This window comes from Notothenia rossii (assembly GCF_949606895.1).
Source record: "Notothenia rossii genome assembly, chromosome: 7".
Lineage (NCBI taxonomy): Eukaryota > Metazoa > Chordata > Actinopteri > Perciformes > Nototheniidae > Notothenia > Notothenia rossii.
Window position 1 is genome coordinate 1690637 of NC_136905.1, and position 22901 is coordinate 1713537.

The 22901-nt window shown below is 43.1% G+C and overlaps 1 protein-coding gene and 1 long non-coding RNA gene across 4 annotated transcripts; one reads left to right on the forward strand and one right to left on the reverse strand.

Moving 5' to 3' along the window:
• The first annotated feature begins 1621 nt into the window (after positions 1 to 1621).
• On the forward strand, positions 1622 to 14208 carry LOC307047127 (uncharacterized protein). 2 transcript variants are annotated; one of them, XM_079693876.1, is made up of 3 exons: positions 1622 to 1680; positions 10137 to 11353; positions 12356 to 14208. In XM_079693876.1, exons 2-3 carry the CDS (start codon positions 11245 to 11247, stop codon positions 13531 to 13533), a joined length of 1287 nt encoding a protein of 428 aa, XP_079550002.1. In that variant the 5' UTR covers positions 1622 to 1680; positions 10137 to 11244; the 3' UTR covers positions 13534 to 14208. The 2 variants fall into 2 exon arrangements, with proteins under 2 accessions (XP_079550002.1, XP_079550001.1); XM_079693875.1 differs by lacking the exon at positions 1622 to 1680 and having other exon boundaries at positions 8661 to 11353.
• LOC307047128 lies at positions 13488 to 18588 on the reverse strand. Of its 2 annotated transcripts, XR_013810345.1 has the most exons (6): positions 18447 to 18588; positions 17151 to 17213; positions 16737 to 17018; positions 16327 to 16495; positions 15401 to 15473; positions 13488 to 15020 (listed from the first exon to the last, which is right to left on the reverse strand). It is a non-coding gene; the product is annotated as an uncharacterized lncRNA (long non-coding RNA). The 2 variants fall into 2 exon arrangements; XR_013810346.1 differs by having other exon boundaries at positions 13488 to 15473; positions 18447 to 18587.
• Positions 18589 to 22901: the final 4313 nt, after the last annotated feature.

Below are 22901 nucleotides of genomic sequence, written 5' to 3' on the forward strand. Positions count from 1 at the left end.
GAGCCAAGATCTCTGTATGACTTTAGTGAACTTCTGAATTGAATTAAAAACAAGTGTAAACAACAGTGCAGTACGTCCAGCTAGCTATAGTTAGCGTCACATATTTATCCGTATTATTTAAAGAAAATGTACGTTTTAATGCCCCTTGGGTTTGACGTGTGTGACGTTACTTTAAATTAACTAAGTTAAAACCCAATACTCACATTTATTAGTGATTCCTCCGCTTGCTGTTGCTTTTAAATCCACTCTCAAAGGAAACTGGCTTCCAAGCCAATATTTAAAGGATACTACGTTATCGAGTGCCGCCGAAGGACTGTTCCAATCTCCAGCATACTTGGAATTCCACCGAGGCCACGTCCTTGGTTTGGGGGTAATTTCGAGGCTGCACATGGGTAGACTTCGCGTCCTTCAAATCCCCACAATGCTATGGGCACGGACCAATTTCAAAAACCCTTGCGGAGAATGGCTGAACCGACGCAGCGCACATTTAAATGTAAGTATGTAGTGGCGTAGAACATGTGTTGGTAAATATGTTACTTTGTTGCATTTGTTATCACCAAAAATGTGTTCCGTGAAAGTAAAGCAAGTTCATAATTAGATAGACATCGTGAGGGATTTATTTTCGGTACAGTTTATGTTGAAACCGTTAGAGAGAGTGGCACACTTGTTAGCCTGTTCCATTCTTCTTTGTTTTCTGATGCCGTGCCTTGGAAGTATACTTGCTTCGTTTCTGAAGGAAGTGACTTGGAAGAGCTACCAGGAAGGGAGTGGAGCCTGATGGGGACACTGGGAACACAAGGTGAGGGGGTAAGAGCTACCAGGAAGGGAGTGGAGCCTGATGGGGACACAGGGAACAGAAGGTGAGGGGGTAAGAGCTACCAGGAAGGGAGTGGAGCCTGATGGGGACACTGGGAACAGAAGGTGAGGGGGTAAGAGCTACCAGGAAGGGAGTGGAGCCTGATGGGGACACTGGGAACAGAAGGTGAGGGGGTAAGAGCTACCAGGAAGGCCATTCTTAAGTATTTGAGTGAAACAGGATTGATTGGAATAATTTAAAAAAACGTAAACAACACAATGGTATAATTCCACAAGTGGTGATAGGATGATATGGTGATGCACCTCCTTGTACAGTAGGTGGCGGTATGCACCTTAAAGCTGTTTGCAATCCGCCAAAATCCGAGAGAAGAAGAAGAAGAAGAAGAAGAAGAACCTGGATCCATGTGGCGTCTCGTCGCTACGGTTCTCTCTCTCTCTGTGTTCCTGAGAAAGTGTGTGTGAGCTCCAGCACTACTGATCCATCATCTCTGTGTCTGGATAAACCTCTGAATGGACTGTGCTCTCTTTTCTGGAGCGTTTACCTCGGACTATAGGAGCTAGCTTAGCATGCTAGCTGGAAACACGTTAGCAACACTAGTCAGATTGAGAGTTTGACGGAGAGAGAAACGGTGTGTTTAACGGAGTCTGCAGGAAAAGGTGATCTAGGAAACATGAGTAAAGTCCAAATGCTGCTGTCGGTGAAGAAGCAGCGACTCACTGCTGCTAATGAAGAGATATTTGCTCTGTTTGAACAAACAATAGCAGAGCTCGAGGAGGAGCTGTCTCTTTCCAAAGAGGAGAACAAGAGACTCCAGAAACTACTGGACGCTGTTTTACAGCCTCAGCTTCGGATACACAGAGCAGGTCTGTTCCCTTTACCCTTAATTAACACTTTACACTCTTCAGTAGCACTTTATTATCACATTAATAACACTTTAGACCCTTTAGCAGCACTTGCTGCAGGTAGTAAATCCTGAAGTAAAAGTACACCACACTGAAAATACTCCATCACAAGTTAAAGTACTGCATTCATATCTTATTTAAGTAAAAGTATGTAAGTATTATTAGACACATGTACTTTATTATAATAATTAAAATGTATTACGGAAGAGCAAACCTACCAAAATAAACGTATTTATAAAAATACATACTGTGTAGTGATCACTTATTAACACACTGAAACATAATTCACACATGGAACTACAGGTTGGGGGTATTGTTTCCGCACGGACATATACAGTGGGGCAAAAAAGTATTTAGTCAGCCACCAATTGAGCAAGTTCTCCCACTTAAAAAGATGAGAGAGGCCTGTAATTTTCATCCTAGGTATACCTCAACTATGAGAGACAAAAGGAGAAAAAAAAATCCAGAAAAATCACATTGTCTGATTGTTAAATAATTTATTTGCAAATTATGGTGGAAAATAAGTATTTGGTCAATAACAAAAGTTCATCTCAATACTTTGTTATATACCCTTTGTTGGCAATGACAGAGGTCAAACGTTTTCACACGGTTTTCACTCACTGTTGCTGGTATTTATTCCTCCATGCAGATCTCCTCTAGCCCTCCGCTATCACTGTGGACGTTTTTGTCCATATGGGTCATTTTTCACTTTTCATTTTGCAATAACTTTGGTTCTGTTGGTGCAAACGGCCTGCATCTTTGTAACAAGGCTATTTCCTCGATCTACTTTGGAATTCCAATTTCAATTTTTCAAATCGGTCTTTAATCCCCTTTGCAACAAATCGACTACGCAAATTAGTCATTCGAGACAAAAATGTCCACTTCCAAACACAGCTATAAAATGATAACAGATTAATATATTTTTTAACTTTTGGGGTTAAATCTTTCAATCAACTTCAGCTCTGATAAAAAATACCAAATATTCAATTATTTTCAGGATTTTAACCCTTTAACTGCCGGTTTGAAAACATGAATTCGCATTTTCTATTGTTGGGTTCAGAATTCCAGAAAAGACAGACAACTTCTAAGTTGAACTATTTATTGTAAAGAGAGCAAAAGATATATTTTACTTGGCCAATGATTCATCACGTCTTTGGGAATCACAGGCAGCAAAGCTGTAATCTGTAACCACCAAATCCGTCAAGAGCCTCGAACCTCGTGCGACAATACATTTTATTACACAGGGCGTTGCCTTACATTTATGATTGGTCAAGACTAGCTGAAGAGATACCGCGGTTTAGACTTGGTTCTCTTTGGTTGGTGCGCAGACTCAGATAGAGTCTCTTCAGGGCTCGACATTAAGGACTGCCCGATGGCCCGGGGCCATCTAGTATTTAGCTCGGGCAATGAAGCCTCACCTGCTGGTTGCCCGATCGGGCAATCTATTATGCCAGTATCATGCAGCTCGCGGATCCAGTAATGAGTAACCCGACATTAAAACTAAACATATCTATAACTGGTTACGGTAGTTTGAGAGGTCATTAAAATAGCTACGTGTGATATTCTAACCTGAAGTGTGTTTTGTCCGCTCACCGCTGCATGTGATCATGTGATAATGCAGAGCTGCGTGTCGACTCGTCAGCAGCAGCTGATCTCTCTCCCGTCAGATTAGACTTCACTCGCGTTTATGTCCACATTGATCAGATCTAGCTAGTTCTAGCTAATGATATGACTACCTGCTTATTAACAGACACCTAAACAATAAGTGTCGCTATGCAACTGGGTGAGGCCACAAAGTATAGCGCAGCATTATGCATTTGTTTACATGCCCACCGGAACCCCGAGGCATTACCAACAGATCAACGCACAATCAACCCATACAGGACATCTCTTTCTCCACATTAAGTGTTACACATTAGAATTGACTATTCTTGTCTGTCACATACTCTTCTTGTCTGTCACATAAGTGGCGCAACTGAAGCGGTATTGCGCTAACGGGAACTCTGACGTTGCCATTTGGTGTGCTTCGCGGATGCGCTCGGCTCCTCTCGACTGCTGATCGGGTCTGCCCGGTCAGCTTCCGGATGAGGAAGCATTAATTCGACCAACTTACAGTAGATAACATTACAAACATTTTTTAACAGGGGCCATAATAGTGTACATAATGTTTGTTTTGGCAGTTACAACTGACAAAACATCTGGGAAGGCATTTGCCTTCATCAGATGGAAAGTGTCTTGACCAACAACTTAAGTATTTCTTATAGCTATGCAGGGCATGCAAGCGAGCAAACACAAACAAGAACAAACAAACAACTGAAATGAAGAATAAAATTGAAATTGTACAATATAATATTGTGGTGGTTCATCTTATAATTCAGTCTAGAGAATACACCACAAAGCATAAGTAAGACCTGCAAAAATATTTTCTTTTCTAGGGGGAGGCCCCCCAAACCCTCCGTGACATTTTTTTTTTTTTTTTTTTTTTTTTATCACAGTCTTGGATATGTCAAAGATTTAGTGGTGCACGATAATTATCGGTCCGATATTAGGAATTATGACGTCATCCCGATAAACCCGACAAAAGTATTAATAGCCCAATAATATACAATATATGTTTTGGGTAAAAAAAAAAAGAAAAAAATACTGCGGTGTGGGTGGATTGGGATGAGGGGCGCTTGTTTTTCACTCGGCTCCTCCCGTTTTGCCAGTACTGTGGTATTAGTGGTTTAGGAAGAGGGGAGTTTTTCACAAATCCAGCGCTCCCTAACTCATGCCTGGCTGTGACGTAAATGGTGTGCGGCCGTGAAGCCAGGACAGGAAACAAACATGTCGTCGGTAGTATGGGACTATGTCAAAGTTTCAGAGTTAGATAGTTTGCTTGCTATCTGTATTAACAAATGCAATGCAGAAGTTCCACGAGGAGGGAAAAAGGCAACGAGCTATAATACTTCCAACCTGATGAGTCACCTGAAACATTGCCATCGCTACGATGGTGTGTTAAAGGCATACGAAGACGCCTGTGCTGCTAAACTAGCGGCAAATCCAAACCAGCTGCAAAGGCACCGGGGCTTTACCTATCCACGAGGCTTTTGAAAAAGGCAAGAAGTTTGCCAGAGACGAACCCATGGCTAAAACGAGGAAAAAACTACAGGTTCATTTAATATATATTATATTATTATCGGTTATCGGTCTTGAGAAGCAGGAAGTTATCGGTAACATTTTGGTAAAACCTATTCAACATATTCCACTCATTTAAACATTGAAGGCTGGCCAACCGTCATGGTCCAGAAGTAACAGGAAATAAATGTTGAACTACAATTTAAGACCAAATCAAAATGTTTTGGCCACCATGGTCACACCATGCTGGTAGGGCTGCTCATGTCATCTCTTAAACACCAGCCTGTTGACATGGTCTGGTTTCAGAGATGAGCGCAGGCAGGGGAACATATTGCCCCCTGTACTGAAGACCCTCTCTGAAGAGGAGCTTGTGGCAGTGCTGCCTCACATGACACAGGACAAAAGAAAAGACTCTGAACCCTTTCTTTGCCATTATATAAAAATAGTGTTGCTACAAAATTATAAATTAGGCCTACCAATAAGACAACTCAGATCTGAAGCTACACAGGAATCTGCTGCAAAGAGCAATAAAAAACAACATTAAAAGAATCAAACCCTTTTTTTGTTGCATTTTATTAGAGTATAAAAAGAAATGCCTTTAAAATAGGATGCAAGCAGCACTAGTTTCTAAACCTGAATTGATAATAGACTATAATCAATTTAAGTTTGCATTCTTATACAATTTTTTCTACAATAATCATAATGAATAAGTTCAAACAAACTAAAACTTACAGCTGATTAATAACGGTATCTAACTTGAGTTTTTATTATATCAAAAACCTTTTGAAATGCGTCTGTTATTTTTACTGTCCCCCAAAAGCGCGTCGGCAGCCTCCAGGAATGCTTCTTTCACAACTTCGCCGTCTTTGAAAGACTTCATGTGTTTCTCCAGAACGTGACTGACACGATGAGATGCTCTGGTAGCAGCCTTGCTCTTGTGTTTGGGCCTGGTGGAAATGGACTGCTGTGCATTTAGCCGTCCTCTCAGGCCCCTCCCCTTTTGGGAGCGTAGGGCAGAATTAGGAGGGAGTTCCGTCTCGTAGCGTTTGTGCACTGTTTTGAAATGCCGCTCCTAAATTACCCTTCTTCAATAAAGCCACGCTCGCACTGCAGATCAGAGACAGATGGACTTTGAATTGGAATAAATAACAAAATAATCATCCTCCCACTCGGAGTGAACATTATATATTTTGGGCTTTTTTGATTCTGCCATAATTGCGGTCTTGTGTGTGTGCGGACGGTCACTCCTGTTGACACGGACAATGTCAGCTAAATAGTACCCACCAGCCACGCCCCGACACATGGGGTGACGCCAGCCAATCACAAAGCTTTGATGCGTTCAAGTGCATTATTCTGGCACAGGAAGATTATGTTATTAACGATAAAACTAAATATTGTTGGTCTATTTTTAGACAGATCTCGCGATCGACTGGGAATCTCCCCGCGACCCTTCTTTTTAACGAGTTGCTGCTCTTGTTCTGACATCTTCGCTCGCGCTGAACACTCACAACACATGTCACTCCCACGTGGCCGAGTGGTCTTTTAGGGAGGGGCGAAAGCGCACCCAGCGAAATAATCGTATTTTGTCAATTATGCTGTTTTCATAATCGTCGCAAGCCATAATCGTAATCGGGATTAAAATAGAATTAATTGCACAGTCCTATTTCATCTGACCTATGACATTCTCCCAATCCTCTTCTGGATCATCTAAATGCTCTCTAGCAAACTTCAGACGGGCCTGGACATGTACTGGCTTAAGCAGGGGGACACGTCTGGCACTGCAGGATTTGAGTCCCTGGCGGCGTAATGAGTTACTGATGGTAGCCTTTGTTACTTTGGTCCCAGCTCCAGTGGCGGCTGGTGGAAATTATGTTAGGTGGGGCTATTGTAATGGTGAACAAACCACACGGGGAACATTTTGAGAAATTACCCCTTAAATTAAATTGGCTACACTATTTCATCGTTGCTGTTGTATGATTGGTGTTTAGCTACGGTATTTAGCGTCTACAGCACCTCCGCTTTTAGGGTTGACGTAGACCCAAACTTCGCCCGGAGGTCCCCCGGTGTTGTTGTGGGAGCTGCTGCAGTAGCTAACGCTGCACTAGCAAAACAAACGCTTATTTCTTTTGCAAATGGTGCGGCGGGCTTCAAACACGTTCCCCTCCACTGGTTTCAACCAAGCAATAAATTCGATGTTTTCCAACCAAATACGGTTGAACAGACAATTCCCATATTAGTTTGTAAGTAGATTAGAAGATACATGAGTTTCTGACTGCCGCAAGCTGAAGCTTGGTTGCTAGGTTACTAGCTGGGTGTTCTCCAATAAGGGGCCGGGGGAAACAAAGTTAGTGATTACTGGTTCCATGTTGATTTATTTTTAATTCAAATTGTTGGGGGGAACTGAAAGGCTCTTACCGTACTGGTTAGTTTGCAGCCCGGACATTTCCCCCAAAACACATTTAGACGCTATCGCAACACAGAAGTACGTTTCAAATCCCATCATTTTTAAGACCTTCTAAATCATATTTAAGACCTTTCTTATTTTTTTGGTCATATTTAAGACCTTTTTAAGGCCTTACATTCAGATTATCAAATGTAAGACTTTTTAAGACCCCGCGGGAACCCTGAGGAGACTAAATACAAACATTATATGCAGACACAGACGTGGTTCAGAAACACAGAAATATTAGAAAACAGACCATTAAGGCAAAAACATCTAGTTAGATGGATGCTGTCGTGTGTGTGTGTGTGTGTGTGTGTGTGTGTGTGTGTGTGTGTGTGTGTGTGTGTGTGTGTGTGTGTGTGTGTGTGTGTGTGTGTGTGTGTGTGTGTGTGTGTGTGTGTGTGTGTGTGTGTGTGTGTGTGTGTGTGTGTGTGTGTGTGTGTGTGTGTGTGTGTGTGTGTGTGTGTGTGTGTGTGTGTGTGTGTGTGTGTGTGTGTGTGTGTGTGTGTGTCTGGCTACCTGCATAAAGTCAAGTGCTCGGCGCAGTTGTGGCGAAATGTCGCTCCTCTGTTTTCATTTAAACAGCTCCTTATATCCGTTAGCACAGCTAGCTAGCACCAGATGCTAACAACAACAATACACGTAAGGTCTCTCTCTCGGTCGCTCGGGCCACACATACACACATCCTCCCGGTCCTCCCGATGGCCAGTCGGTGCCTGCCGGTGAGCGTGGAAGTGTGGTCTGCCACAAGTGGGCAGCAGGAGCGGGGCTGTCAGCATCAGCTTGTAGATGGTATTTTAAACTGGATGCGCTCTGAAACTACAGGGCGGCCGAGGACAAAAAATACACATGCGTTAATCGCGTTAAAATAATTAGTGCCGTTCATATTTTTTTTGCGTTAACTTGACATCCCTAAAGTTAATCAATCCATCATCAATCAATTATTGCCAACATGTATTTATAATATATTCTGTGTATATATATATATATATATATATATATATATATATATATATATATATATATATATATATATATATATATATACACAGAATATATATATATATTTTGAGAGAGATATACACTAGTTTTAGACGCAGTCAAACATTTGGACACATCTTCTCTTTCAACGTTTTTTATTTATTTAAATTGGTTCTACTTTCTAGATTTATACTGAAGACATCAAAACTATAAAAGAACACATTAAAGGTGGGGTAGGTCATTTTGGAGAAACCAGCTCGAGGGCACTAGAATTTGAAAATACACAACCGGAAAAATCTGCCACTTCCTTACAGAGCCCCTCCTCCAGCACACACGAACGCGCACATTCAGGCCCGCCCCTTGTGAGATGAGGCCCCCCCCCCCCCCCCCGAACAGAAAGGAGTGAAACATTTTTTTTTGGAAACAAAGTTGGCTACTTTTCAAATATAATTCCTGTTTATTATTATTATCAACAGTTACTTTTTTATGCAGTGAGGTAAATGGTAAATATGCATGTATGTCGTTCAGTATGCGTTTACAGGTGAATACGTCTGCATTTCCTGCCAAATACTAGCCTCAAAAATATTAAAATATAATTAATGCAAATAAACTACTTCTACTAATAATCATAATCAATTTAATAATATAAATACTATATTATATTATTATAATATAGTTGTAATATAGTCAAGACAAAACATGCTTATGACATGCTCAAAAACTGATATTTCTTAAATCTGTATTCAAATGTAGTTCCCTCTGTCAGCAATGTTTCAACAACTACATTTCTATCAGTATTTCTCTGTGTTGTGGTTGACATGATGATGACTGTTAGGAGTTAAGGGCAGAGGCTGAGCATCTCCGTCAGTCCGTCCGTCCGACTCAGGACGGACAACTTCTCACTTCAAAAAAGAAGAAGAAATCTAGATCGCAAAATAATTAAACAAGCGAGTGCCTGTTTTTCCTGGCCAAGGAGAGGTTCATTGAACACAACACGAGCGTAACGTGTCTTCACCATAGGTCTTCACGTGGTTATGTCTCGTCTGGAAGGTGTAACGGAGAGCATCGGAACGCTGCTCCAGCTCTTCAAATATTGCAGTACCCATAAGGAGCCGTACACATGCCGCAGTGTTTGCGTGGCTGTGTCTTGTAAGCACAGTGGCGATCTGTTGTTATTAGCATCTGGTTAGCTAGCTATGCTAACGAATCTAAAGAGCTTTTCTACAACCAGGTGGAAGAGAGCTCTCTCCTGAGAGGCTCAAATAACCTCAGCTCAGTGAGGTTAAGGCACACCTTGATATGATCATTATAGTTATTAATGAGACATTAGAGACTCAATTATTAACAGGTATAAAATACTATATGACTGTAACAAAAAAAAGTTGTTAAAAATAACAAGAATAGAGTTTGAAAGCGGAGTGATTTGTAAAATATCCCAAAAGAAAAATCTGTCATTGTCAGATGGTATATTACGCTGTTTTTGTTCTGCTTCGAATAGTTCTCTCTTTTTTCACCATAGCTGTGTTTGCATCACTGCAACTAGACAGACAGTTTATCACTCTTCCTCCTGTACATTAGCAGATTAAAGGCATAACAGACTTGAATGAATGTTAAATAAAGAATGCTGGAAATAACTGCATCTCCATTAGCCTATATGCTCTGCAGAGACTGCCTTCTTCATGTCGTGAATTGCAGCTGATGTTTTAATATGGCAATTGGCAATTTGACTTACACAACATTCGCAAGTTGTACATTTGACTCATACAATAACCCACCTTCGAGTGATGCTGTAGTTTCTTCATGTTTTGTTTTGTTTCCCTCTCGCTTACGCCGGACTGAAACTGTCTTTTCACCGTCATCTCTTCACCTGCACTAGTGGCCGTATCCAAGCCGTGATTGGTCAGATGTCGATTCAATGCAACGGTGTCGGGTTACAGACGTGCTCCCCTTGTCACCTCTCTCTCACTCTTGCCAGGGGGTGCGCGGAGAACTGAGCGGAGAACTGTGCACAGGAGCTGAGGCCCTCTGGGCGGGGCCCCCTGTGCAAGGCGGGGCCCCATGCAGCCTGCGTGATTGGCCTGTAGGGAGGGGCGGCCCTGCGCACATGACCAATGAAGGCACGAGATAAGTTTGTGCACAGATGGAAGGCTGACAGGCAGGTAGGCCATCCAGTTACTTTAGGCGGCTCAGATGATTGGTCGTGCTTTTTACAGCGCCACGGCTTCCACAGATGACATTTTTTTATGGATTTTTTGTCAAAGCACTTCAGATATTCATTGCTATCGGGCTGTTAAGAGCATTCCATGGAATATAACAAAAAGTGTATCTCGAGCCGGTTTCTCAGACTTACCTACCCCACCTTTAACTAGAATTATCTAGTTAACAAAAAAGTGTTAACAAATCCAGAATATGATTTATATTTTGCTGGCTACTGCAGAATGCTGTGGTAGCCATGCTGGTTAAGGGTGCCTTGAACTCTGAATAAATCACCATCAGTGACACCAGCAAAGCCCCCCCCCCTCCACCACCATCTCACCCCCTCCTCCATGCTTCACGGTAGGAACCACTCATGCAGAAACCTTCCGCTCCCCTTTTCTGCATCTCACAAAGACACGGACGTTGGAAACTAAAAATCTCTCATTTGGACCCATCAGATTTCCACTGTCTAATGTCAAATCCTTGTGTTTCTTGGCCCAAACAATTATAACAATTCTCTTCTTCTTGTTGTTTATCCTGAGTAGTTGATCTTTGCAGCAATTGGACCTTGAAGGCCTGATTCACGCAGTCTCCTCTGAACAGTGGATGTTGAGATTGTCTGCTACTTGAGCTCTGTGATCATTTATGTGGGCTCTAATCTGAGGTGCTTTAATTTGCGGTTTCTGAGGCTGGTAACTCTGATGTGTTTATCCTCTGCAGCAGAGGTAACTCTTCCTCTTCCTTTCCCGGGGGGGTCGTCATGAGAACCAGTCTCATCATAGCGTTCCATGGTTTTTGCGACTGCACTTGAGGATACATTCAACGTTCTTGACATTTTCCGGATCGACTGGCCTTCATTTCTTAAAGTGATGATGGACGGTCGTTTCTCTTTACTGAGTTGAGTCGTTCTTGCTATAATATGGATTACAACAGCAGTCAAATAGGGCTTTCCACTGTGCACTAACTCTACCTCTGCACAACACAACTGATGGTCTCAAACACATTAAGAAGGCAAGTCATTCCACACATTGACTCTTGACAAGGAACACCTGTTAATAGAAAACCATTCCAGGTGACGACCTCATGAAGCTGACTGAGAGAAGCCAAGAGTGTGCAAAGCTGTCATCAAGGCAAAAGGGGCTACTTTGAAGAATCTAAAATAAAAATCATATTCTTGATTTTTTAACACTTTTTTGTTAACTAGATAATTCCATATGTGTTCTTTCATAGTTTTGATGTCTTCAGTGTTAATCTACAAAGTAGAAACAAATTAAAATATACAAAAAACATTGAATGAGAAGGTGTCCAGACTTTTGACTGGTACTGTATATAAAAAACACACATATGTGAACATTTAGCAGGTTCCCTCATCTATAATCATTTATACAAGCGCAACTTTGAACATGTGCAGAAGTAAAATGCAACATACAAAATAATCAAGAAACAACATAAATTAAACACTGACAGGGAACATTTTACTGCACCATCATTACTGTTACATAGGAAGGTGCCGTCAAATGTTCTGTTAATACTTGCATACTTTTACTTAGATAAGGTTTGAATGCAGGATTTGAATTTGTAACAGAGCATTTTCATTCTTTACTGTAGGCGTAGTGTATCTGTGAACGATCCCAAATACAATTCATTGTTTACATTGTGGCTAGTGCTACGCCAGAAGAAAAAACCCTTTTACATTTTTAACTGGAAGTGGAAAGGGGCTGGGCTACATGAGGTGACTTGAGCCAACACAAATACACAATAGGTGGGACTAAGAAAGATAATGTGAAAATATAAAAGCAAAGGCATTAATTAGGGCATTAAAAATGTCTCCCATTGTAATGGTGATGAGATTTTTAAATGCTAACACTTAACAGTTTGTTCTGACTGTGTTTCCTGTAGATGTCCAGCAGCTGGTGGTGGTTAAAGAAGAGCCTCTCCCTGACCAGCAGGAGTGGAGCACCAGTCTGGACCAGGAGGACCCAGAGACCCCCCCACACATTAAGCAGGAACAGGAAGGAGAGCAGCTTCAGGAGCTGGAGGAGGCTGATATCACCAAGTCCACTTTCACTCCTGACCCTGTGAAGAGTGAAGATGATGAAGAGAAACCTCAGTCCTCTCAGCCTCATCAAAGACAAACTGAACACATGGAAACAGAAGCTGATGGAGATGACTGTAGAGGACCAGAACCAGCCAGGAACTCAGATCCAGAGAACAGTTCACAACCAAAGACTGAGGACGACACTGAAGACTCTTCTGAACATGACACTGAAGACTCTTCTGAACCTGAGACTGAAGACAGTGCTGATTGGAAGGAGACCAGAGCACCTGCCTCAGGCTCAAACTCACTGAAAAATAGACATGAATCTGTCAGTGATCCACAACGTAGTGCTGAAAAGAAATCATTCAGCTGTTCAGTCTGTGAGAAAGCTTTTTCAAAACGTGGAAGTTTAAAGGACCACATGCTAATCCACACAGGAGAGAAACCATTCACCTGCTCAGTCTGTAAGAAAGCTTTTTCAAAACGTGGAAGTTTAAAGGACCACATGCTAATCCACACAGGAGAGAAACCATTCACCTGCTCAGTCTGTGAGAAAGCTTTTTCAAAACGTGGAAGTTTAAAGAACCACATGAGAATCCACACAGGAGAGAAACCATTCAGCTGCTCAGTCTGTAAGAAAGCTTTTTCACATTGTGGAAATTTAAAGGACCACATGCTAATCCACACAGGAGAGAAACCACACAGCTGCTCAGTCTGTAAGAAAGCTTTTTCACAGAGTGGACAGTTAAAGAGACACATGAGAACCCACACAGGAGAGAAACCACACAGCTGCTCAGTCTGTAAGAAAGCTTTTTCACGGAGTGGACATTTAAAGGACCACATGATAATCCACACAGGAGAGATACCACACAGCTGCTCAGTCTGTAAGAAAGCTTTTGCACAGAGTGGACATTTAAAGAGACACATTAGAATCCACACAGGAGAGAAACCAAACAGCTGCTCATTCTGTAAGAAAGCTTTTTCACGGAGTGGACATTTAAAGTCACACATGAGAGTCCACAAAGGAGAGGAAAAATAGATCTGCAAAGCTGGTGACAAAATATTTAAATGGCGTAATCATTTAAAAAGACCAAGTGTGTTGGTAAGGGAATACATTTGTCTATTTTGTATCCTGATGCCGTTATATGTAATACGTTACTCCCTAAGCCTGTTTTCACCCACCTGCAACCGATGCACTAATAATCACAAATGTTCATTTCTTCGACCCCTTGACTCGACTATTTCTTGTTTAATAATCGTTACATCTCCTCAGGACCAAGTTCCTGTGTCCTGCCTTTGACCTGCTGATCATCTCCTGCTCATTTAAGGTGGACTCACCTTTGCAAGGGACCAGCTAGTCTTAGTGTCTTAATGCTAACGTTTTGTAAAGTGATGCTAGACCAACAACGTGCTGTTGGGTTGTGTGCTCTCTGCAGGACGGTGTCTGTACTCAAAGATTGTTTATGAAATGAGAGCTTCACTCTATTTTTGTTGTCTAAACAACGCCAACAGAGCGAAACGTCGTCTTTCCAGCAGATGGCATACATGTTACATCATGCAGTTCAACTGTCATCCACATATTAGAGATTCAAAACAGCGATGTGTGAGATAAGGCTAGTAATTGAGTATTTCAACAGAATGTGAAGAAGTTACAGTCTTGAGGCCATGTCCAATATGTTTGTGTTTTGTTTGATTAAATCTACTGAAATGAGAATTCAATGACTCAATTATTCTGAATTACTGTCATTACATCATGGGTTTGCATTGCAATATTAGAACGCATAAAACCCAACTTTATTTCTTCCAAGTTGCGGGTGTTCATTGTTTAGAAGTCCGCTGTGTTTCATCCAAGCTTCCACTGCGTGCTACGATAATGCTGAAAGTATCTGTTGTATGCTTTACCTGCTCCAGTAACACAAGTGTAATTCAGTCCATGTCAGGTCCTCAGTGATGAGTCCATGTCAGGTCTTCACTGATGAGTCCATGTCAGATCCTCAGTGAAGAGTCCATGTCAGGTCCTCTGTGACGAGTCCATGTCAGGTCCTCTGTGACGAGTCCATGTCAGGTCTTCAGTGATGAGTCCATGTCAGGTCCTCTGTGATGAGTTCATGTCAGGTCCTCACTGATGAGTCCATGTCAGATCCTCTGTGACGAGTCCATGTCAGATCCTCAGTGAAGAGTCCATGTCAGGTCCTCTGTGACGAGTCCATGTCAGGTCTTCAGTGAAGAGTCCATGTCAGGTCTTCAGTGACGAGTCCATGTCAGGTCCTCAGTGAAGAGTCCATGTCAGGTCCTCAGTGATGTGGACACCGAGGAACCTCAAGCTGCTGACTGTCCACCGTAGTCCCATTGATGGCGATGGGGGCGTGTCCCTCTCTCTGCTGCTTCCTGTAGTCCACAATCAGCTCCTTGGTTTTGATGACGTTGAGATGGAGGTTGTTATCCTGGCACCAAGATGTCAGGTTTTCGACCTACTCTCTGTACACCGTCGGTGATAAGGCCGATGACGGTCGTGTCGTCAGCGAACTTCAGACCATTTACATGTAAAACACAAAGAAAACATGGAATTTTACTTTGCAAAAGCCAAAGTTTACATTAACTGTCAGATGTTTTGTAGGAAAAAAATCACAAATATATATATTTATATATACAATATATTATTGAAAATAGTAATATACATCACAAAAATAAAAACATTAAATAAAATATATTATATATAGCAGAATAGACCGGCAATGAAACATTTCAACAATAGCCAACATTTTCCCAACATTTTGTTCAAAAGATAACAATTATAAACACTAAAGAAATCTACCAGTTATGTGTGTGTGTGTGTGTACATGACTGTGTGTGTGTTTCTACTCTCTCCATTCAAAGTCAGCGACATTTGTAATTAATGAATACACCTTTATCGAGTGCTGTTTTTAGTCCTTCCTCTCCACTTTAGTCCCCTTGTCCGGATTGATCTTGAATAGGCACCTGTTAAGACAGAAGTACACTTACATTTAGTGTTTAATTACAAATCCTGTGGATGATACAGCCATTAATTGTCTTTACAGTTATACAGCTTGAAGTCAAAGGGCAATGCTACTCTTCAATGTACTTTTCATGAACTGTTATGATCATATCTGTACATTTAAAGCATTGGTTTGAATAGAGTTTTGTTCTATAAAGTCATCACTATCACACTGGACAGTATCGCAGCAGGTCTGTAAACAGGAGCAAGCGGTCACTTGAAGATCATTTGAATGTGGGTAGCTACAAGGGCCATCTTGAGAGGTGTGTGTGTAACTGGGGCAGATGAGGTGCGTGTCAGTAGCAGAGTGAGCGGTGTAAAAGCATCGTAGTTAACCGAAAGAAGTTTGAATGTGTTTGTTCACTGCAATAATACCAGGTTCCGGTGCCCATCCCATTTCGGTGCAAGAAATAGTTGCGTCTTCCTCGTCGGATTCCATTGTCATCAGGTGCTGACACTCACGCTAAGCTTTTACTTAGTGGTAGAAGTACAATCTTCTAATTAGACTTGTGTGTTTCTCTGTTATAGAGCACACACATACACTAAACCTGCTCCATGGCTGTATTACTGTGCTGTTGTGTTGATGTTAATAAGTTAAGAGGAGCCAAAGCACACCACTGCAAAGGAAAGGGGTACGCTGAATTTACAACCCAAGATAAAACGAGAGCATAATGTTAAACAGAATGCAGCACAATAATCTTTTTATCTTGATTATCTTGTATTGTCAGGAGCACTTATCGTGTGTCAGAAATGTGCACAATCCTCTACTCTGTGGTTTAAGATGGAATTACTTAATAATCACAGTTCAAGTCTTACCTCTGCAAGAACTCCAGGGTAGCTCCCAGTTCTGAGCGATAACTGATGTTGAGGCAGTAATATGCTGCAAACATCAGCATCAGGGCGTCGACAACATTCAGGACACTGCCACTGACGATGGTCTGGTCCTCTGCTATCATGTAGTGTCCAGCTGTGAGGGGAGAACTCCCTGAAGGTGCACAAAGGAAAAAGTCACAAAACATTTATGAATCCAAAAAATATTTAGTGCAGATTGTTGTTGTTGTTTACTGGTGATCGTATGGCCAATTGTATTTTAGGAGTGATCAGCTCCTGCAGCTTTCTTTTCTTTCTTAAGTGTTTCCTAATGTTAACAGTGTAGAAAATGTCAGTTTGGGTGTTTTAAGCGGGGGTTTATAAGGTACAGTACTTATCTATAGTCAGTGTATTACCGAGAGTAGATGATTGGCGGCAGGGGCAGACTGGGAAACGGTGGACCTCTGTCGCCTGTCAGCGCAACTTCAATGAAGCCGTTTAAAAACAGCGAACCGACCCGGCCGTTTGGTGATTCTACAGATGGCCAGTCCGCCCCTGACGGTACCGAAGTGGGCCGAGCGGCCCATCGGGATTCGTCCCGAACGTCCCAATGGCCAGTCCGCCACTGATGGCCGGTATGCCTCGAGCTTGGAGATGCAGACAGGAGCAACCACCTGGAAGCAAAGCAATGTACTGCTCTGGACAGGGTCAGCAGAAAAACACATGTTAGCAACCCCTTGATGATTTCCATATCCTTTCACTGTTTGCATAGCAATACCACATAGGACATTGAGAATTGATAAAACTTGTAATATGGCAAGAAATCTTACTTGAGGATCTCTGGCTGCTGTTTATTCTTGGTAGTTTGCAATTACTGGTACTGCAGCTAACAGCTGAGGGGAAAAAAGAGACACAAGTTTGCACATGCTTGAGCAAAAATAAGTTAAATAACACAGCAGCAGCTTTAAGTACAGTAATACCAATTCAGGTACTTAGAGTTCTTCTACTCTTACGGCCCGTCCACACACAGGCATGAAAAAAATCTTAAAAGATCTTGATGCTGGGCGTGTCTGAAGCTTGGCAATTTTTTGCGAGCAACGCGACCAACAACCAATCAGATGAATCTCCCGCCCCCGACATACAAAGCAATAGCAATGTTAAAACGAAGTACACTGGATATAAACTCTCCAAACAGGCGAAAACCTACCAGTTTCACCCACTGTCTCTGCCACCTCCCTCCATGCCTGGTTCCTCCGGTTTGTATCCCGGTAAATAGTCCTGCTCGTAAAGAACCGGGTGATTTGCTACCGTAATTTCTCGTTTGGAATATGAGGAAATGAACTGCGGTCTGGCTCTCCCAGCTTTCACGCGGTTTGATTGGCTAGCGCTTGCACTCACGGGATTTGTATAAACGGGATTTGATTGGCTGATGCCAGCTTCGCAAGCATCGGGAGCATCAAAAGTTGAACATTGCTCAACTTTTGATGCTCACAATGCTTGCAAAGCCATGCTCCGCTCCCCACAATGCAGTTCGGCGAAGATTAAAAATCTTCTACGTCACCCCATTCAAGTGAATGGGCGAAGCTTTGAAAGATTTTTTTCATGCCTGTGTGTGGACGGGCCATTATTCAAGTACAAGATCTGAGAACTTCTCCCACCTCTGTTTATAGCCTTAACATAGGTTCTAAAAGATATGGATAATGTGCATTGTGTGTAACATTATGCCCACGAAAGAATCAATTATAAAACTAAGGATTGAGCTAACATTAGGAGTTAGTGACAATGTATGCTAGTTAGCTAGCTAAACTATTTATTAAATAATATTGCGAAAAAGTAACTCTGAAACATTCACTGCACATCACGCTCAGCCACTCGAGCACGCATATTGCGCATCATTTAAAAAAATCGCCCTGCAGTAATGATGGCATAGAACAGCTCACTTTCAAAGCATGGTAGCTAGCTGCTACGTAGCTAGCTAGCTGCTACCTAGCTATGGTAACGTTAGCTAACATTACTTTGTTTTCGGTCGTTAAACAACATGTATACTAGGTGCTAGGACTTTGAGGTTTGCAGTGTTTTAAATCTTGAGTGTTTTGAATCCGTTGATAAATAGTTTTTACCGTTACCTAGTCTCAAAGTGCTGATTTCTCTCCTTTGGGCGCGCCACGTGCCGTGCCCTTCACCTCCTCCGTGCTAAGTTAACTCCGTAGTATCAGTGCCTTTGCGCATGCGCTCTGTCTGCCTCAGCGCATGATGGGTGCGTGCAGCAGAAGTCTCGTCTCTGATTGGCTGCAAATCGATTGCCATGAAAATCCTTTGATGAACATCCAATCCTTGTATTATTTTAAGAATTGGTAACACCACACCATAAAGATTAATTTAAAAGTAAAAAATGGGGTTCAAACTATTAACATTGCTATTATAATTGTTTAATTCTTTGGATGTTATTTTCTAAATTTACAAAATGACAATGTAACTAGTTGATAAATAATAAAACAAACACTGAAGGCCTTCCAAAGACACAAACAAAATATGTTATAAGACTTCTTTATTGTCAGTTTATTCTTTTTAAATTGAGAATAGAGAACACTGATAACTAATGTTGGTGCACATTTATATGTTTGATTATGATCAGGAATATCCCATCTGTACTTTGCAGTCCTGTCCCAAGTACAAGTTAAGTATTAATCAACGTGTACATTTAGTTTACTATCATTTGTAGTCATGCATAGTACTGCCTTCCTGATTGCTTTATTTTTGAGAAACCTACCTGGGTTTTAAGAGAGTCAAATACCCTATGTGACTGTTCATTCTCATAAAACATGCTCAATTTACTTTTTGAAAACACAAGCTCACAATAAAGTCAGATGGGAGATCTACAGAAGCAAAGTGTGATAGACAAAGATGCATTCCTATATTAAACAAACAGAAAGGAAAACGTTGTTGTTCCACGAGGCAGTTGTAGCCATAGCAAATGGACTAACCTTCAACCTTCAACTACCTGCTCCCTGAAATCCCTGTGACATCACTGCAGATTGTTGTAACCAACTAGCTGTGTGGGACATTATCACAATACATATTTAAGTTAATTGACTTGGATTGTAAAGGTCTTTCGCTGTTGTTACTAGCTTTGTCAACATGCTTTGGTGAAGGCCTATTCTTTCAATATGATGGATATTATTAGACGTCCACAAGGACAACATAGGTTGTTTGTTTTACTGTAATTGCAATGCTAATACCAATTTAGCATAGTGGTAGCACTAACTGCTAACAAGGTTTTGATATTCAGAGTCTGGCTGTTAGTGCTTGCTAGCACGTTATGCTATGGGCTCGATTGTACATGCTAGTGTGATAAGGCCTATGGAAGATGCTAATGTTATTTAACTTCTAGATCCTTTCATTTTTCACTTACAGTGAAACTCAATATGTTTTTTGCATACTGTCTGCCAATCACTCTGTTTTTTAAATATTGAGTTAAAGGTGGGGTAGGTAAGTTTGAGAAACCGGCTCGAGATACACTTTTTGTTATGTTCCATGGAATGCTCTTAACATCCTGATAGCAATGAATATCTTAAGTGCTTTGACAATAAATACATATAAAAATGTCATCTGTGGAAGCCGTTGTTCCGTTTAATCCTGTATGATCCAATCCAACCTGATCTCACCAGAATGCGTGACTCCACCACGACTCCTTAACACCGCATTGCGTGGTGGAGTCACGAACTTTGCTTCATTTGCGTGTCTGCACCACGCAAACAACCCCAATGTAAAGTGAATGAGGCTCCTTTGTCGTGGTGCACAAACACATTTCTACAACGTCCAGCATTGAGCTTTTATTCTATAAAACGTTTTAAAATCTACTTTATAGCTTGTAGTAACTCACGGGAGGCTTCTTTTATTTTATTTGTATTCATAATAAGTTTTATTTTTTGTCAGAATGTATTATGATGAATTAGTTACGAATTTCTGTTCTCAAAAAACAGTGCATTGTGTGAAATACAACTGTGATTTTTATTAAATTAGTTAGTTTTTAAGGAAGGCCAGAGCTTCAGCTGTGTCAAATAGATTGTTCCCTTTAGTTAACGTTTTTTAAAAGAACATTATATTCCGATTTGATCATGTCCCCTTTATTGTATTACGGAGAGCAATGTCCTCTCTGAAGAACCAGCACCTTACCGTGGTAGAGAGGTTTGTGTGCCCTGATGAACCTGGGGGCTGTGTTGTCTGGAACCTTGTGTTCCTGGTAGGGTCTCCCATGGCAAATTGGTCTCAGGCAAGGGGCCAGACTAAGATTGGTTCAAAAGACCTCATGAAAGACGACACACGAAGTGAGGATACCCGGCCCGGAGGAAGCCCGGGGTCCCCTTCTGGAGCCAGGCCCAGAAGGAGGACTCGTCGGCGAGCGTCTGGTGGCCGGGCTTGCCACGGAGCCCGGCCGGGCACAGCCCGAAAAGGCGACGTGGGCAACACCTCCGCTTCTCCGTCCCGCGGGCCCACCACCTACGGGAAACAGTGATGGGGTCGGGTGCGCTGCCAGAAGGGTGGCAGTGAAGGCAGAGGGTCTCGACGGACCAGACCCGGGCGACAGAAGCTGGCTTTGGGGACGTGGAACGTCACCTCTCTGGGGGGGAAGGAGTCGGAGCTTGTGCGGGAGGTGGAGCGTTACCAGTTGGATCTGGTTGGGCTCACCTCTACGCACAGCGTCGGCTCTGGAACCTTACTTCTGGATAGGGGTTGGACTCTATTCTTCTCCGGAGTTGCTCAAGGTGTGAGGCGCCGGGCGGGTGTGGGGATACTCACAAGTCCCCGGTTGGGTGCTTCGTTGTTGGAGTCTACCCCAGTGGACGAGAGGGTTGCCTCCCTACGCCTGCGGGTTATGGGGGGGAAAACTCTGACTGTTGTGTGTGCTTATGCACCCAACAGCAATTCAGAGTATACGGCCTTCTTGGAGACCCTGGAAAGAGTCCTGTATGGGGCTCCTGAAGGGGACTCTTTAATCTTGCTGGGAGACTTCAACGCACATGTGGGCAATGATGGAGACACTTGGAGGGGAGTGATTGGGAGGAACGGCCCCCCTGATCTGAACCGGAGTGGTGGTTTGTTACTGGACTTCTGTGCTAGTCATGGATTGGCCATAACAAACACCATGTTCGAACATAAGGATGCTCATAAGTGTACGTGGTACCAGAGCACCCTAGGCAGAAGGTCCATGATCGATTTGGTTATCGTATCATCGGACCTGAGGCCGTATGTTTTGGACACTCGGGTAAAGAGAGGGGCGGAGTTGTCAACTGATCACCATCTGGTGGTGAGTTGGGTCGAGTGGCGGGGGAAGCCTCTGGATAGACCTGGTAAGCCCAAACGTGTAGTTCGGGTGAACTGGGAACGTCTGGAGGAGGCCCAAGTTCAGGAGGCCTTCAACTCACACCTCCGGCGGAGCTTTTCGGGCATTCCTGTGGAGGTTGGGGACATTGAACCAGAGTGGTCGGTGTTCAAAGCCTCTATTGCCGAAGCCGCGGCGGGGAGCTGTGGTCTCAAGGTCCTAGGTGCCTCAAGGGGCGGTAACCCTCGAACCTCCTGGTGGACACCGGTGGTCAGGGAAGCCGTCCGACTGAAGAAGGAGGCCTTCAGGGATTTGTTATCTCGGGGGACTCCCGAGGCAGTTGCAAGGTACCGACAGGCCCGAAGGGCAGCAGCCTCAGCCGTGGCCGAGGCAAAGCAGCGGGTGTGGGAGAAGTTTGGAGAAGACATGGAAAAAGACTTTCGGGCGGCACCAAAGTTGTTCTGGAAAACTGTCCGACACCTCAGGAGGGGGAAGCAGGGAACCATCCAAGCTGTGTACAGTAAGGATGGGACGTTGTTGACCTCAACTGATGGAGTGTTAGGGCGTTGGAAGGAGCACTTTGAGGAACTCCTGAACCCGACAACTCCGCCCTCTATGTTAGAGGCAGAGCTGGAGTATGAAGGGGGATCGACACCAATCTCCCGGGGGGAGGTCACTGAGGTCGTCAAACAACTTCACAGTGGCAAAGCCCCGGGGGTGGATGAGATCCGCCCAGAAATGCTGAAGGCTCTGGGTGTTGAGGGACTGTCATGGTTGACACGTCTCATCAACGTTGCGTGGAAGTCGGAAACAGTACCGAAGGAGTGGCAGACCGGAGTGGTGGTTCCCCTTTTCAAAAAGGGGGATCAGAGGGTGTGTGCCAATTACCGAGGCATCACACTACTCAGCCTCCCCGGGAAAGTTTACTCTAAGGTACTCGAAAGGAGGGTCAGGCCGATTGTCGAACCTCAGATTGAGGAGGAACAATGCGGATTCCGTCCTGGTCGTGGAACGACGGATCAGCTTTTTACTCTCGCAAGGATCCTGGAGGGGGCCTGGGAGTATGCTTATCCAGTCTACATGTGTTTTGTAGACTTGGAGAAGGCGTATGACCGGGTTCCCAGGGAGTCACTGTGGGAGGTGCTGCGGGAGTATGGGGTGAGGGGGTCTTCACTCAGGGCCATCCAATCTCTGTACTCCCAAAGCGAGAGCTGTGTCCGGGTCCTCGGCAGTAAGTCGGACCCATTTCAGGTGAGGG

Excerpts from the sequence above, each read along its gene's own strand:
- LOC307047127 (XM_079693876.1), top strand. The coding sequence starts at position 11,245 with ATGGTTTTTGCGACTGCACTTGAGGATACATTCAACGTTCTTGACATT. Across the intron at positions 11,354-12,355 it reads CGGTCGTTTCTCTTTACTGA|ATGTCCAGCAGCTGGTGGTG; the intron begins GTTGAGTCGTTC and ends TGTTTCCTGTAG.